At 37.0% G+C, this 17,914-nt stretch overlaps 1 protein-coding gene across 4 annotated transcripts in view; it reads right to left on the bottom strand.

Moving 5' to 3' along the window:
• RELN (reelin) overlaps window positions 1-17,914 on the bottom strand; it is a 527,812-nt gene that overhangs the window by 369,348 nt on the left and 140,550 nt on the right. For all 4 annotated transcript variants that reach the window (XM_021673084.2, XM_021673089.2, XM_064374717.1 and 1 more), the window contains exon 3: window positions 6,841-6,976. In XM_021673084.2, the coding sequence (XP_021528759.2) occupies window positions 6,841-6,976 (136 nt within the window). The remainder of the gene's footprint in view (window positions 1-6,840; window positions 6,977-17,914) is intronic.

Below are 17,914 nucleotides of genomic sequence, written 5' to 3'. Positions count from 1 at the left end.
ATTGTACAATTAACGTAACAAAAATAATTTCTTCAAGCCTTCTTGGAGATTTATTGACATATTTTATCTCAACCATACTCCCTAAAATTAAAAATTAAATCCCTAGGAAGCATCCTGACCTCAAGCATTTGACCATTTGCCAAAGTGTTGCTACATAAGAATGCACATTACTCCCTGAACTTAGACTTTCTCCTTATTCCAGCCTAACTGGCTATTTACATTTGATGAAAAACAGGGGCCTACGGGGAAATGAGAACTACCAATTAGGCTCCTAGCTATTTACCTTTAAGGCTAGACACTATTTTTTTTATCCTGTCATTTAGAGGTATATTTTTGAGCAGCACTGAAATAATTGTCTCAAGTTGGGAGACGTCCGCTTAAAAACAGAAAACCAGACCATCAGAAAAACCAACAAACAAACAGACATTATTTAAAAGACAGGCAACAGGGAGGAAGGCAGCAAATCACACTGCCACGTATGCACCTATGCAACAACCTTGCATGTTTTTCACATGTACCCCAAAACCTAAAATGCAATAAAAAAAAGACAGATGAAATTTTTTCTTTAGAAAATAGCATATCTGGTTTTATCTCAGAGCATATCATTTCAGACTTAAACAGGAGATAATTTATTTTTTCAGTAAGCTATGTATAATCTAAAAAGTAAAATAACATCTGTATGCATCCATTGTTGGCATCCTTATCCATAGGTATGAATGCACTCCCAATAAACACATCCATGAAGGAATCTCTGATCTTATATCAAATGTTTAAGAAACAAGGCAAATACATCTGTGATGTGCCCGACTGATGAATGGAAATAAATGGGCAACCACACTATATTTTCTGAAGAATTCTCCAGACAGACTACAATGGCTCTCATCAAAAATTAAAGGCATCTGAGATACACTCAAGGCAGCACTTCAAACCTCTGCATCTGTATTATTATTTTCAGCCTGGCAGGTAGTCAGAAACTGCTAGTGTCTTCAATTTTTAAAATGATATTTGACTTCTTGTTTAGTGTACTTTAAGAAAACAATCCCTCTAGGAGATACTTCCTTTAACACATCAAATGTTCGAATATGTTCCTCTATGTTCCTCTTTGCTGACCTAAGTTCATTATTTGTCCATGCTCAGTATCTTAAATAGAATATTGCTTGCCTCATTCTGTTTTCAGTTTTGAGAAAGTTCACGTAAGATCAAACCGTCACTAATTTAGGCATAAACCTCATCTTTTATATTCCATTTTTATCCTAATATTATGCCAGTATCTCTGTTCAGACAGTTAAACCTAAACCTAATTGTGATGAATTTTGCTGGTAATGCACACATTCCCCATATGACATCCCCTTGTGATGAAGGATAGGACATGATCAATATCCATATAGCACATATATCAAGATCAAACCCATGCTCTTCACATTTCATAATTTTAAAGTAGATCTCTCATTATTTGAATAAATTCAATAATATTCCTATATTCATATATGGATAGATTTCAAAAGGTAGACAGGAAATACATGTTAGCCACTTTGAAAAGTTTAGAGAGATTCTGATACCATACTGCAAACTCTTATTTAATTTTCGTTGTATGACTATTGTATTTTACCATGACAAAACAGACAAGTGATCATTTTAAATGCAACTGGAATGAAACGGCAAAAATCACCTGCGTTCAAACCAGACTGCCTTTGAATCCAGGCTGTGTCACTCACTAAGTAAGTTACCTTAGGCAAGTGATTTAACATCTCTGTCCTTTAATTTCCTCCTCTGCAAACTAAGATAATAATAGTACCAAATTTATAGAATCACTGAGAGCTAAATGGATTAAAAGATATAAATAGAAAAGTGGTTGCCACGTTGTATGTTTTCAAAAATATTATTAATATTGTAGTTGTTATTTTACAGCCCACGTTCCCTGGTAGTTTCTTCTAATTTTTAGGGTTAGACGGTTTAGAGATGGACTTCTTTTCTTCCTTCTTTCTTTCCTTCCCTCTTTCCCTCCTTCCTCCTCTCCCCTCCATTTTTACCCTTCTCCCCTCCTCCACCTCCTCCTTCTTCTTTCCCTCTCCCAGACCCTTGAGATTTGAGGGTAGGGAATTCATATCCAAGAAGTTTGGATAATTAAGTCCCTCTTGTAACTTGAGGATTACCAGTCACTAAAGACTATAATCAGATATAAAAGTAAAGACAAACTATACTGCCACAGGATCTGACTACCCAGCAAATCTTGAAGTACAATTAACACTAAAAATATAAATTTTATCAACAGGTGTCATAAAAGTAATGGTAAAATAATTGTAGTCATTTTTCTACATTTGTACCAGTATAGCCATCACTTTATCCTGAAGTCATTCTTCTCCTCTATGTCTATCACTTGATTATTTTTAACAAGAAAGGCCATAAACAGACAGCCAAAATGACTATGTGGCTAAGTGGTTTACCAATAAAACAGTTTATTCAGACAGCACGCCATTTACTCTTCACTGGGAAAGGCACATACAGTATATTATATAATCATCTCAGTTCAAATGCTTCCTAATTCTTACTATGGGATTTCTTAAAAAAGTATTTTAAATAGGAAACTGCGATTTCAAAAATCACAGAGTTTGCATCATACACTGGCTGTACTAAAATGTGATTACAGAATTGACTGTAGTGTCAATTCAATCGCCAGCTTTAGGAAGACTATGTAAATGGTAAATGATAAATGTTAGTTGCTTGATTTCTTCCAATACAATACACCACAAATTATAAGATATTAAAAAATAAAGTAGACACTGTCAATTATAATTGTAGGATGCCATCAAATGTAAAATACAGCCCTACTTCAGAGATGCCAAAATATAAAAAATACCAACAAAACTGTATCTTACAATCAATGAAATATAATATCATTATTAGCTACTAACAGATACTTGTTGAGAGCATTCTATTGGTCTATAGTTCAGCATTACAAACTATTAGGTATATAAAAATATTACACACAGTCCTTGACCTTAAAATCTAGATGGAAAAAGAAACAAGCATGTGGAAAATTAAATAATGGTCTGAGTTAACTAATAATATTAAAAAGCCATACAGAATATATTACAAAAGCATATAAGCATGGTTGAAGTTTACTTTCTAAGAAATAACCTTTCCTACCTTAAAAAGTGAATTCCTTAATTTTTCATGTTAATCAGAAAAGAGAATCATGGCATATTTACCTTCAAATGCCAGAGGTTTTGTGTGTGTGTGTGTGGTTTTTTTTAGTTAATATTTAAAATTAACATTGGATATTAGCAATCCCCTTCAAGGACTGCTGGGTACTTGCTACTTACAGGTACTACTCATATATAGCTCTACTCAATATGTAATAAATATTACAGTAAAGAATAAAGGTAAAAAATTGCAAGAATTTAGTTTAGAAAACTTCAAATGAATTGCTTCGGTGACTCATGTTCAAATTTAAGTTCTCTTGTACTCTCTCATAAACTGAGTAGGAAGAGATAAACAAAAGCATCTTGCCCACAAAGAAAGCAGCTACTCTATATAGCTTTCAACATAATCATGGCTTATCATAAAAAGATTTAACCATTTGTCAAGAATGCTAAAAAGTGCAAATTGTATCATCAAAATTTTATTAAGAGATATGGGTGAGGATGGGTAAACTTCTTTGTAGTCAGTAAAAACTGACCAAACTGTATTTTTCCAACTAACTGCTAAGAAAACAGTTTTAATTTAATTTAAAATACCTAAGTTATGTCTCGGAAGAAAATAGAGTTTTATATCTCAAAAGTAATGAGATCACAAGCTATCAAATATCATTCTTAAACAGATTCAATTAAAAACATATCTATTTGGAAGTGGACAGTTCTATATTGCTGCTATTGATATACTTTGTGTTTTGTCTTTCAGAAAAGCAACTTTGTTTAAATTAAGAAGTCATGCATGGCAAGAATTCAATTCATCCTTGCAAGTGCCAGTATGAGTAAGAGAAAGCATGCCAAGGTCAGTGATCACTATGAAGTTAAAGGTAATGACAACATTGAACATCATAGAATTCAAGGGGCATTTTTCTTGACACTTATGCATAAGACACTGTAGAAGCTATAGGAGAATCAAAAAAGTAAGAATGTGTCCCTGTCCAATCTAACAGAAAAGACAATAACTTAATTCAAATAAATATATAGTAAAATATAATTGACTACGTGTGGTGGCTCGCACCTGTAATCCAAACACTTTGGGAGGCTGAGAAGGGCAGATCACATGAGGTCAGGAGTTCTGGCCAACATGGTGAAACCCTGTCTCTATTAAAAATACAAAAAAATTAGCCAAGCAGGGTGGCATGCATCTGTAATCCCAGCTACTCAGGAGACTGAGGCAGGGGAATTGCTTGAAGCAGGGAGGTGGAGGTTGCAGTGAGCTGAGATCGCACCACTGTACTCCAGCCTGGGCAACAGAGTGAGATTCCATCTCAAATATATATATATATGATTTCACATACACACACACACACACACACACACACACACACGAAGTCAACACTACAATAGAGTTAAGGCAAAATGTGACTATACGCATCAATTTTGTTGTTGCTACCTTGGCAAGTTTTACAGAAGAGTTGGTATTTAAAACAAGTCTTGAAGAATAGGTAAGATTTTAACAATTGAAGTTGAGACCAAAAAGCATTCCAGCCAAGGAAAAAGCATGGAGAAAGAAAGTTATAGGATCTGTACAGAATTGCGGGAAGGGCTGCCAGTTCGGGCTCCATCAGGAAGTGTGTGCCACGGGAGATAAGTGAGAAGATAACAAATGAAGACATTGGAAGAGCCTTCAAATCTTTGCCAAAGGTTTGGTCCTCAGAAAGGAGTTTTAGGCTTAGCCAAATTTTGAGTAATCAGAAGATTAACTGGACAACAATATGTAGTACATACTGAAGGAAAAATGGGCTAGAGGTGAGCAGACAGACAAGTTAGGAAGCTACTGCAATCATCTTAGCAAAATATACTGGAAGGAAAAGGTTCATATATAAAAAAACTTCCTGAGTGAGAAAATGGTGTTTAAATATCAATCAGTTATCTGAGATGAATCTGATGTTGGCAGCTTGCGTAACTCAGAGATAGGCAGAAAGACTATATATTTCAGTGATGTCTGACCCATAGAAACCCCAGACGCTGAACTGCTCGTCATTGAGAGAGAAGAAAAGGCAGCGGTAAATTTTAGAGTACACAGGTTTTACGGGATTTTGTTGTTCGAACAGAAAGTCTGAATAGAAAACCATTTGAGATGCCTTTCAGCTCTATTTGCTTGACTAACAATAGAACTGCTGTTCTGAATTGCCTTTGACTTTACACCATTGGCTTATTCATCCATTTGACAAATACTTAGTGAGGGCTGACTGTGTGCCACGGACCGTTCCAGACAGTTGCGACAAATCAGTGGAAAAAATTTTTTTTTACCTTCAAGGGGCTTGCATTTTAGTAGAAAGTGACAAATGAGAAACAATGTGTTTAATTAAATAAGTGAAGGATATCATGTATTAGAAGTTTAAAAATGGCCGGGTGCAGTGGCTCATGCCTGTAATCCTAGTACTTTGGGAGGCCAAGGTGAGCAGATCACCTGAGGTCAGGAATTCAAGACCAGCCTGATCAACTTGGAGAAACTCTGTCTCTACTAAAAATGCAAAATTAGCTGGGTGTGTTGGCTCATGCCTGTAATCCCAGCTACTAAGGAGAATGAGGCAGGAGAATTGCTTCAACCCGGGAGGCAGAGGTTGTGATAAGCCAAGATTGTGCCATTGCACCCCAGGCTGGGCAACGAGAGTGAAACTCCATCTCAACAAAAAAAAAAAAAAGAAAGAAAGAAAAAAGAAAAAGAAGTTTAAAAATGCTATGGGGTGGCGGGGAAGGAGCCGTGAATAAGAAGGATGAGGCAATGGTGACTGTGGGGTAGGGGTAGAGGTAGAGATGTCACACGTCACAGCCTTGGAACCATAGTGTAGTGTTTATCTAAGGATGCCTTTGAGAACACTGCTCAGAACATCCTCTATTTTCCTCTAAATGAAAGCACCTGGGAGAGTTGTTAGGGTCCTATAGAGTATGTGACTTCTGGCCACCAGGAATCTCCTAACTGATCCCACTTTCCTCTTGGCACTAATGGCCAGAAAGCGCAAAGCTAAATTTGTGGTCTTCTTCCAAAAGGTAGATAGGACCTTATAGCACTTTGTAACCCATTTTCACCATATTTTCTGAACATTCATTTTCAAATTGCCCTGATTTATTCAATTATTTTTGTCTTTTAAAAATTGACAAATAATTTCACATATTTATGGAGCACAATGTGATGTTTTCATGTATGTTTACATTTGGGATGATTTAAATCAAGCAAATTAACATATCCATTACCTCACCTATCATTTTTTATGATGTGAATGTTTAAAATCTCTTAGCAATTTTGAAATATGCAATAAATTATTATTAACTACCATCACCATGCTGTGCAGATCTCCAAAGTTACTTCTTTTAACTGAAACTTGGTACCCTTTGGACAACTTCTCCCTATTCCCCATGTCCCGTACCCTCCCTTCCCACCAATTAACTTGCTTTTATTTTATTGTCTATTTTTGTCACCTAAAATCCAATGTAGACCTTTGGTGGTACACACGAATATGCAAAAATAAACTGCTAAATTTACTTTTTTAAAAAGTGTTTACCTTTTTTGACAACAAAATTAGTGATTTTAATTAAGATTAAACCTGTCAAAATAAAACATTTAAATAGTTAATCTATATGTAACCCCATGAGAGGTCCTAAGTATCTGCCTTCTGTACATACTACAGACGCTTTGGGTACTTACATGAAATTCACACAGCCTGTACCCGCAGGTGGAGCAATCCAGACGAAACTGAGGTTGGTTGTGGGCAGGTGACTCACATGAGAGGCCACCACACTGCACATAAACTGGTTACCAAACTGGTGGTCAGACATGACCCCTGCAAGGAAGGAAGGAGAGTTGTTACAAAGACAACAACGAAACAAAGTCCTTCCTATCGTGGCATCACAGTATTTTCTAAATATTTTTATTTCATGTTAAGATTTTCTATGCTGTTTGGCCTCTCAGTAAAAGTTATGTAATTTTTCACTTTTTATTGCTAGAGGGAAATTACTCATTTAAACCATTATTGTTAAAGGAGTGACCTGCTGGAATCACTGCTATAGTATTTGCTCTGCTTTGATTTTGTTGATTGGTCTTTGCCTATCACGAAAAACCACCAGGACCAAACTGCAGTTGAACAAAGTTAGGTTTATTGGAACTGTCTGCAGCAAGGAAGACCAACTGCCATGGGGAAATGGGAGGCATCTCAGTAAAAGGATGTCAGGAGAAGCTTGTTAAAATATTTAGGCTTATGTAAGGTTATTTTAGAGGGCAAGGTGATCAGGTTTGCCTGGGAAACTCCCCAGTCCTATTCAGAAGTTTCAAGAAAAGGTCCTTTGTCTCTGCATTTGGGGCTATCACAAAGTAGAGGTAATCTTTTCACTGAGTATCTTAGTTTGTTGTTGTTGTTGTTTTAATCTTAGAGGCATGAGGAATGGGGTAAGGCTAAATCTGTGATTGGCAGAAAAGCAACAGCAGTCCTATTTGCATGGAGGGGGATGTTGGTCATCTTTGTGGTTTGCATCATGTTCTTAGTCTTGTCTGTGTTCACGTATGTTACAGAGTGGTCTTGTTTTTGCCTCATAACATCACAGTTGTAAAGTGGTCTTGTTTAATGTTGATGTTCTGTGAATTGCTTATGTTCAAAATGAGAACATAATGGCCTAGCTGTGAACAGGTCAGCTCCAAGCTGAGCTATCAGAGGATGCTTCTCTTTTTTTAATAAAGTAATTATCTTAGGTGTATCTAGATATGAAATAGTAATAAATAACTCAACAATAAAAAAACCAACCTAGTTAACAAATGGCCAAAAGACCTAAACAGATACCTCACCAAAAATGATACACAGATGACAAATAATCATATGAAAAGATGTTCAGCATCATATTCATTAGTGAACTGCAAACTGAAACAATAATGAGATACCACTACACACATTAGAATGGCCCAAATCTGTAATACTGAAAACAAATGCTGGTGAGGATTCAGAGCAACAGAAACTCTCATTCACTGCTGGTGGGAATGCAAAATGGTACAGCCTCTTAGGAAGACAGTTTGGCAGTATTTTTACAAAACTAGACATATTTTTACCATATGATATAGCAGTTGTACTTCTTGGTACTTATCCAAGTAAATTGAAAACATATGTCTGACAAAAACCTGTACATGGATGTTTATAGCAGCTTTATTCATAATTGCCAAAACTTGGGAGCAACCAAGACGTCCTTCAGTTGGGGACTGGATAATGTGGTACATCTAGACAATGGAATGTTAATTCAGCACTACAAAGAAATATCTATGAAGCCAGGCAAAGACATAAGGGAAACTTAATAGGCGTATTACTAAGTGAAAGAAGCCAATCTGAAAAGGCTACATAGTGCATCATTCCAACGGTATGACATTCTGGAAAAGGCAAAACTATGGAAACAATAAAAAGATCAGTGGTTGCCAGGGGTTAAAGAGGGAGGTGGGATGAACAGTAAGAGCACAGAGGATTCTTAAGGGAACAAAACTACTCTGTATGATACTGTAATGGTGGATATGTGTCATTATAAATTTGTCTGAACTCATAGAATGTATATACCATGAGTAAACCCTATTGTAAACTATGGACTTTGAGTAATAATAATGTGTCGATGTAGGTTCACTGACTGTACCAAATGTACCACATTCTGAGGCAGGATGTGGACAGTAGGGGAGGTTTTTTTGTGTGTAGGGATAGTGGGCATATGGCAACTCTGTACTTTTTATCCAGTTTTGCCGTGAACCTAAAGCTTCTCTAAAAAATAAGTTTATTGTTTAAAAAATTACTAAAAGCATTGCCAGAAATAGAAAGTTAAATTTTAAATTTCTCTCGTTTACTGCCTTTATGACAGTGGACAAATGACTTACTCTCTTTGAGATCCAGTTTTCTTGTCTATAAAATGGAAATACCATGTCTTCTATACCTTAAAGTTGCTGTGAGTAGTAAATGGCCCAATATATATGACAGCACCTCCTACCCTATCTGAAAGCAGTGGGCTCTCATAACTCTTGATTTTCTTCCCGCCTACCAGAGTGATCTTTCTAAAGTATAAATTTGTTCACACTATTAATATTTCCTTTCAAAAAACTCTCAATGACATCATTTTTTTTTTTAAGATGGAGTCTCACTCTGTCACCCAGGCTGGAGTGCAATGGTGCGATCTTGGCTCACTGCAACCTGCAACCTCCTTCTCCCGGGTTCAAGTGATTCTCCTGCCTCAGCCTCCCAAGCAGCTGAGATTACATGTGCCTGACACCACAGCCAGCTGATATTTTTGTATTTTTAGTAGAGACAGGGTTTCACCGTGTTGGCCAGGCTGGTTAGGCTACTCCTAACCTCAAGTGATCCACCCACTTGGCCTCCCAAAGTGCTAGGATTACAGGCGTGAGCCACCACACCCAGCCAACCCTGTATTGTTTATAGCTGCACTGTCTAATCTGGTAGCTGCTAGCCACAGTGGTTATTTAAATTTAAATTAATTAAAATTCGATACAATTAAAAATTCAGTTCTTCAATTGCACTAGCCACATTCCACATGCTCAACAGCACATGTGGTTCATGGCTACCACGTTGGACAGCACAGAACAGAACATGTCCATCATCACAGAAAGCTCTATTGATGGCACTGGCCTATAGGATAAAATTAAGGATAAAATTTGCCTCTCATTGCCTTCTCCAACCTCAGCTTCAGCACTTCCTGCCCCCATGTCTTGCCCATCTTCTTGCATTATGCACACCAAAATACCAAATGAACCCTCCTCTATCTTCGTACAAGCTGTACCCTCTCTATAAAATGCTCTCTCTCTTCAACTGGTCTCAACCACCTGACAGGTCCTACATGAAGACTTGGCTCACTTTCTGCTTTTTCAAGCCTCTCTTGTCCACCTCCAAGCAAACCCAGGTAGCTGCTTCTACAGGTTTCCACTGAATTTTTTATTTAACTCCAACATAGCACTTAGCGCAAGGCATTTGGAATGTTCTGTTTCTTAACTTTCTTTACTTCTTAAGCTCCTTAAAAGCACAAATCAGGTCTACTAATCCACATCCCTCTAGCATCTAATACCTTACACATAGTCAAACATCTATTTTGGCCTTTGGTCTCTTGCTTTCCTTTGAAAGGACTCCTCAATCCCCAAGATTTAAAAATATTCTCCTATGTTTTCTTTCTACTATTTTATTTTCATATTGACATCTTTAATGTTTCTGAATGTTATTTTGTTGTGTGGAACAAAGTAAGGATTTGACTTTATTTTCCTAAATGGTTCTAGATTCCAGTCATTCTTCCCCTGGCATATCATAATTACTCTTCACAGGTTTCTCTGTCCCCTGTCTCACTCCGTTGTTCTACCAAAATGATTTCTCTGAAAGGCATACATGATCACGTCAATCCCTGTGAAACCTCCTTAAATGGCTCCCATCAGATTCCAGAAAAATACAAACTTCTTAGCATCAGTTAGAAGGTTTGGGACAATCTGACTCCCACCCGCTCTCCCTGTACACACTTACCATCCTGTGTGAACCAGCAATGCCATCACTCTCAAGCACTAGTGGCTGAGCCACCCTCACTCACACCTCTAAGCACATGCTCTGTTTTCAACACAGCAGGCACCAGACTTTTGCTCTCTTCCCACCCATCCTTGTTCTCTACTAGGCTAATTTCTATGTGCTCTTCTAGGCAAGGCTCAATGTAGCCTCTGTTTAACACCAAACATCGAGAGAAGTCACTTACTATGCTAGGCCTAATGATACAAAGACAATCTGACATGGCCCAGTCCTCAAAGACCTCCCTCACTGCCCCTCTCTCCCTCACTGCTCTTGCCCCATGTTTGGATAAGTGTCCTCCCTCTGTGATATCACAGCAGTTCATACATCCCTTTATCACAGCTCTTGACCATCTCCCCAAGTAGTCCATGAGGGACACCACTTTTAATCTTTAGATCCCAAGCACCTGCCACAGTGTCTGACATATCACAGATCCTCAATAAATGTCTTCTGAATATATAGAAAGGGTAAAGATTGCAAAAAAGAAAAGAAGAAATAATTTCTGAATAAATACAACTTATAATACAAATTATTCAGGAGCAAGACTAAAAAAAGACAACAGAAATTATAACACATATTTCACATTAACTAAATGCAACAGAATATTCTACAGTATAAAGTTGTTCAGAGTAAGTCATAACTGGTCTAAAATATAAAAAAACAAATCTATGTTTTGACATATCCAAATGATGTCCTTTTTTTCATGCAAGACTCTACATTTTTAAGCTGAATCCTGAGACAAAAATCACCAAGCCAGAGAAATCACAAGGTTAGGGAGAAAAAAAGAGTCCCAGGAAAATTACAGAGTGCCCATGGAGACTCAAGAGTGTGACTCAGGAACTGCCACTCCCCTCTGGTCAGGCTAAAGCAGGGATCCAGTATATGGAAAACGACAAGTCTGTAGGAGTCTGCCTGGCCAAAAAAGAAAAACCAAGTCCTAGCCACAGTCCTGTGGGAAGGGGAACAAATCAAGCAGAATAAGGTTTCAGTGTGACAAAGCCTTAGTAACAGGACTCATGGTCAAATGCCTCCTGGTTCCTCAAAACCCCTCTTCGAAAATGAGTCAATGTCTACACCACATATTACGTGACATAATTTTATAAGTTGCCACCCTTATAAAACTTATATAATTTTTTACAACACCCTACCTTTGGTGAATATGCCATAGAATGATATTCTTGCAATCTAGCATTCTAGCATAGTAGTTCTCCAAGTTGGCTGCCTCATGGCACCATGAGGACAGATTTAATAAATACTGTTACCCAGAGATTCTGAGTTAACTGTTTTTGAAGTATGGTGTGAGTACTGAGATTTTTAAAAGCTCACCAAGCAATTCTGATGTCTAGCCAAGAATGCGCATTAAAAATGTGCCTCAGTAAAATGTGTAGAATTCAGGGCTTAGAGTAATACTATTCACATCATTATGGTATCAATGTACAGTTTGAAGTCAGACAATAATATCTTACATAATGTCTCTGGTAGTAACACAAAATAACCTATCTTCTTACTCACTAATCCTAAAACCATCCCAAACATGTATTCTCCAGACTTTTCTATGCAACTTCAAACACTATGATGATACATTCATCTTTGCTTTTTTAATATAGAACACTGGCATATTATGTTGCTAACATTGTAATTGGCATTTTATTTGAGAACATGTAAACACTGGCCAGAGCTGCAGATATTAGAAATCTATTTATCTAAAATCAACCAGCAGGAAGAAGATTATTTACAGAATTCCTATTTTGCATCAAACATTGTGTTAGACTCTATGGAGATATATAAAAGAAACAGAGAACATAGTCCTTGCCCTGATATGACATGAGCTGGGTAGAGAAAAAAACTGGAATAAAATAACATCTTAAATAAAGCAGCTAGAAAAGGAGTAAGCGCTACTTGGATGGTATTGATAAAAAATACAAAATAAGAGTGAAAAGTTATTAATAAGGACAATTATAATAATGACAACTAATGCTTATTAGGCACTTACTATGACCTGGCACTACTCTAAATGCTTCATAAGTATTAACTTATTTAAGGCCTTTACTAACCCTATGAGGTAGGAGCGTTACGTTCTCCATTTTGCTAATTAAGACACTGAGAAAATTGAGTGATATGGTTTGGTACTGTATCCCACCCAAATTTCATGTTGAATTATAATCCCCAGTGCTGGGGGACAAACCTGGTGGGACGTAACTGTATCACGGAGGTGGATTTCCCCCTTGCTGTTCTAGTGATAGTGAGTGAGTTCTCATGAGACTTGGTTGTTTGAAAGTGTGTAACACTCCTCTCTCTCTCTCCTGCTGGCCATGTGAATACATACTTGCTTCCTCTTCACCATCTACCATGACTATAAGTTTCCCAAAGCCTCCCCAGAAGGAGAAGCCTGTATAGCATGTAGAATCATGAGCCAATTAATCCTATTTTCTTTATAAATTACTCAGTCTAATGTAGTTCTTTATAGCAGTGTGAGAACAGACCAATACATGGAGATGAAACCTGTTTATGTTCATTCAGCAAGTGTACAAAGTAGCCTGGATTCCAGCCAGTGCCCTTAGGCAGCAATGGCTCCTACTGGAGTGTGAGACTGGAACTGAGTCTTAAAGAAAAAGCTAAGATTTCTCATATTTGTTTTTATTTATACAAAGCAGCAGAGTATAATCCAGAAATGCTTCCCTCAGTTCTGCCACACACTACTGTATGACCTCTGTCAGGGCACCCCTCTTAAGCTTCATTCTGACATCTGTAAAATGCTGATCATGATCACTGAGACTCCTTTCATTTGGGGTCTTCATTATAAACTCTGAGTACAATTTAAATGAATAGAAGAAAGTTGGGAGGACATTACACAAAGACAGACATAATGAGCAAGGGTGCATAGAGAACTAGAAGAATGAGAGCACTCAGAATCAGCTTCTCATGTTCTATGAAACACAATTTACTGCATCCATGGTGATCTTTTTAATGCCTTTGTATCATGAAACATATATATCACCTAATTAATAAATGTGATTTGGAAACCATTCTTGGGATAAAATTTTGAACTTGATAGTAAATTTAAATTTATGTGCTGCTTTCTTTGCAGCATCCTGAATAGGATCCACATTGAATTTTTAATATTATTTGGGAAAGGGAAAACAGAATCTAGAATACAATAATTTAACTACAATTTCTCAAGGAGGTATGTACATCTAAAGTATATGTGTGTATAGTGTACTTATAATAATGATTTTATTTACATTGTTGTGGTTTTATGTAAACTGTCATGCAAAGAAGTGTCCATATGGAATTTCTTCCCCAGAGAAAGATACTATACTTTTTCAAGAGAATTGAGAGAAAATAAACACGTCAAATGTGGCTCTCCTGATGTAGCTTTGGGCAAAGAAAGTGGAGTTTATCCTTCAAACTCTGAAGTTCTACAAAATTGACAACTTTTTAATTTTTAGCAAGACTTTAAAGCAACTATGTTATAAAATGTTTTTCTTTTGCATATTGTATACAAACATCTGAAAAATGGAATAATCATAACTTTGTTGCAATTTCAGTGCAAACAATCAATATAACTCTCTAAAGCCATTATTCCTTTGATAAAACATGGATGTTTTAAATTCACTGTTATATAAATCATGTGTACCTAGATAACAAATATCAAATATTTGTCTTCTTTATCAAAGCTGTGGTTGAAGGACAGGAATCAATAGCAGAGTTTCCTTTATCTACATTATACTTCAGCAAGATTTGACTCACAGTATCTTAATTATTTTTAAGTTGCCCCCACAATCTCTTTTAAGACAGTGACATACATTTCTGTGCCTTCCAGGATGTCATTTTCCTTGACAAGTCTTCAGTTATTTTAGGTTTGTGACTAAACCTTGTGTGAACCCCATTTTCCCCCAGGAATACTTTTCTGTGCTTTTAATGTGCACACTTCGGGTCGTCAGAACTATAACTAGAAGTTCTATGATCCCCATTCTCTACAATAAAATGTACATATGCTAATAAAAATGTAGGCTACTCACTTCCAAGAAACACATCGAAGATTTTATTAACAAAAATAGCCAACCTATTGAAAAATTAGACATTCATGTTGGGTCAATTCTGTATTTCATAGATGAAAGATGTGTATTACTCAAATCTGGTTAGTTTATAATTTGCCATGGTTAGTGTTAAAGTGAGTATAACATTCCATAGTCTATTTTTCATGGGTTTCAAGAACTAAGACATCTCTGGATAGGGTATTACCAAACAAAGGGCAAGTATATTAAAATTACTGTTCTTTTCAATGTGAAAAATATAACCCTGGTTGAGCGTGGTGTCTCATGCCTGTAATCCCAGCACTTTGGGAGCCTGACATCACCTGAGGTCAGGTGTTAGAGACAAGCCTGACCAACATGGAGAAACCCCATCTCTACGGAAAAAAAAAACAAAATTAGCTGAGCGTGGTGGTGCATGCCTATAATCCCAGCTACTCGGGAGGCTGAGGCAGGAGAATCGCTTGAACCTAGGAAGCAGAGATTGCGGTGAGCCAAGATGGCACCACTGTACTCCAGCCCAGGCAACAAGAGTGAAACTCTGTCTCAAAAAAAAAAAAAAAATATATATATATATATATATATGTAATGTATTATAAATGTATATATATTTATATATTATGTTATATAATATATACAAATAATTATATGTAAATATATAAAATATATTATATATTTTTATTATATAATATATAAGACCCCATATATACAAATGCCATTATTTCAAACACTTTCAGGAAACTTGGTAGGATGTTTGGTCAGAAAGTTTAGCAAAGTTATTACCTTATGTCTACATAAGAAGTGTAAGCTAAGAATGGCACAAATATTTAAGATGATTTCCATTTCCTTTTCTTTTTATCATGTTCCTTCTTTAAAAGAGGTATCTAAAGGCTTCCATCGGTTAATAATAATAAAAAAAACCCCACAGACTGTTCTGAAAATCTAGTTTGGAAAGTTAGTGTTATATTGTAAATGAAAAAGAAAAAATGAATTATAGAGTTCCTTTTTATCATTATTTAATCTGTTAATTCAAATATGAATAAGTGTCTACTTGCAGAATTTGGCTTGTCTATTATTTGCCTTCTTTGCTAGGTCAATGTACTCACACATTTCAACAAAATCAAACACAATTTCATACACTGAAAAGTAATCACAGAATTTCCTAAAAACATGCTTTTTGCAGCTTATCTGTGAAGTACCAGCCTGATGAAAGTAGGTATGAAAACAACAGCTTTCAAGTAGTGTAAGCTACAAGATATTGAATAGTATGTGCACACACACTCACACATATACACTATGTATGTTTACTTTTCAAAGCACTAATTTGAAGGTATTTGATTTCAGATTTAAGTTTAAGAAGCCAAAAAGTACTAAAACCTTTTAAAAGTCATTCTGGAATTGTCTATCTATAGACATAAGTTAGAAATGGAAGATAATCTATACTGTTTAGCCACCTCTAGTTAGTTTCATAAATACAGCCAATTCTAAGTCAACTTTATTCTTTTCTTGTTCAGTGGAGTTACAAAGATGAGAACTCTCGATGCTGTCTCCCCATTCCGCTCCCAGAACTACCATTTACTGAATGCTTCTCTGTGCCAGGTTTAGAGAGGCAGGAGAGGGGAAAAGTTGAGAGCATAGAAACCCTGTCTGCCTATGTTTAGATCCTTGCTCACTGCCAAGGAGTTGTGGAATCTTGGGCAGGTTACTGTATCATTCTGTTCCTCAGTTTCCTTTCCAGGAAAATGAGGATGATAATAATAGAGTAGCTGTGAAGAGTAAATGAGTGTATGGCACACAGTGTTGAACATGTTGGCTATTATTATCATTCCTATTTTAGAGATTTAAAAAGCCAAGTCTCAGGAAATTTCTTTTAAGAGACAGGGTCTTGCTCTGTCACCTAGGGTGGGGTGCACTTGTATGATCACAGCTCACTACAGCCTCAACTTTCCAGGCTCAAGCAATCCTCCCACCTCAGCCTCCCAAGTAGCTGGAATTACCAGCACACATCACTATGCCCAACAAGACTCAGTAGATTTCAGTGACTTGCCAAGGATAACAGAACTAGTGAGTGGCATCTGAACACAGGTTCCGCTACACTGTCTGCTGGCTTCTTCCCCACATCCTTGAATAGTAGTACCATGGTTCTTTTAAGACATCTGTCCTGATCCAATAGAAACTCTGTCCAAATCCAGTTATAGAATGCAAACCATCCGAGAGTGAACAGAGAGCCCTTCCTATAAGGCACAAGCTCAGGCTCGCTGTCTCTTCCACCAAATGCCTAAAATTTTTCATCAATTATTGTATACCCTTTGTCCTCTTGGTAGACACGTCTCTGAGTCAGATACAGATACGAGTGAGAGATTTCTAAGTCAAACACTGTTCTCCTAAGGGGCAAAGCCACCCAGTTATACTTGAGTCTGTGTGACTACTGAGTCTGACAGTACAGTATCCTTTCCAAAGAGCTGTGCAGACTCTGCCCTGCTTGTCTGTAATGGAAGCTCTCTGATCTGCTGGCCCAAAGCTTATCTCTGCTGCCTTCTCTCCTAACACTGCATACTCCCCCTCCTCCCTTAACAGCTGCATGGTGGTAGATAATCACGTCACACTGCCTGCCCCCAGCCTCTCCTCAAACTAACAGCAATATGCTGGCTACCTGTCCAGAACTACATTCTGCCTCATCACCTGGTGCCTGTTCCTGTGACCTGCTCTCTTGTGTGTTTAATTCACAACCCAATTTCCAATTTAGGAGTCAGATTTTACACATATGCAGGCCACAGAAACCCAAAGTGGAGGAGGCTTTAGAGATACAAATCCAAGCCATGTAGGAGACTAAAAGAGCCTCAACAAGGCTTTCTTTAAAACAAAACAAAAATAAACTATCACCAGTCCCGGAAAGCTACCTCCAATATTCTCAAGTCTGTCTCTTCTCCTTTCTCCTCACTGCCAAAGAAATGCCCATTGACTTATCTGGGAAGTTTACTACAATACCAAAATTACTGTCCAGCGCCCTGATTCAGACTTCTGCCTATACTAAGGTTTAAGAAAGAGAGAAGGAGAGAAGATCCTGGACAAACTAATAACAGCTAACATTTTCTGAGTATTTAATGATGTAGGCAAAGTTCTGAGTGTTTTACAAAGATTAACCCATTTATTCATGAAAAACTCTGAGAAGTGT

Source organism: Aotus nancymaae, unplaced genomic scaffold (genome assembly GCF_030222135.1).
Source record: "Aotus nancymaae isolate 86718 unplaced genomic scaffold, 86718_ANA_hifiasm-v0.15.2.pri h1tg000002l, whole genome shotgun sequence".
Classification (NCBI taxonomy): Eukaryota; Metazoa; Chordata; class Mammalia; order Primates; family Aotidae; genus Aotus; species Aotus nancymaae.
The sequence above is the reverse complement of the archived record's forward strand: the minus strand, read 5'-3'. Positions and strand labels throughout refer to the sequence as shown.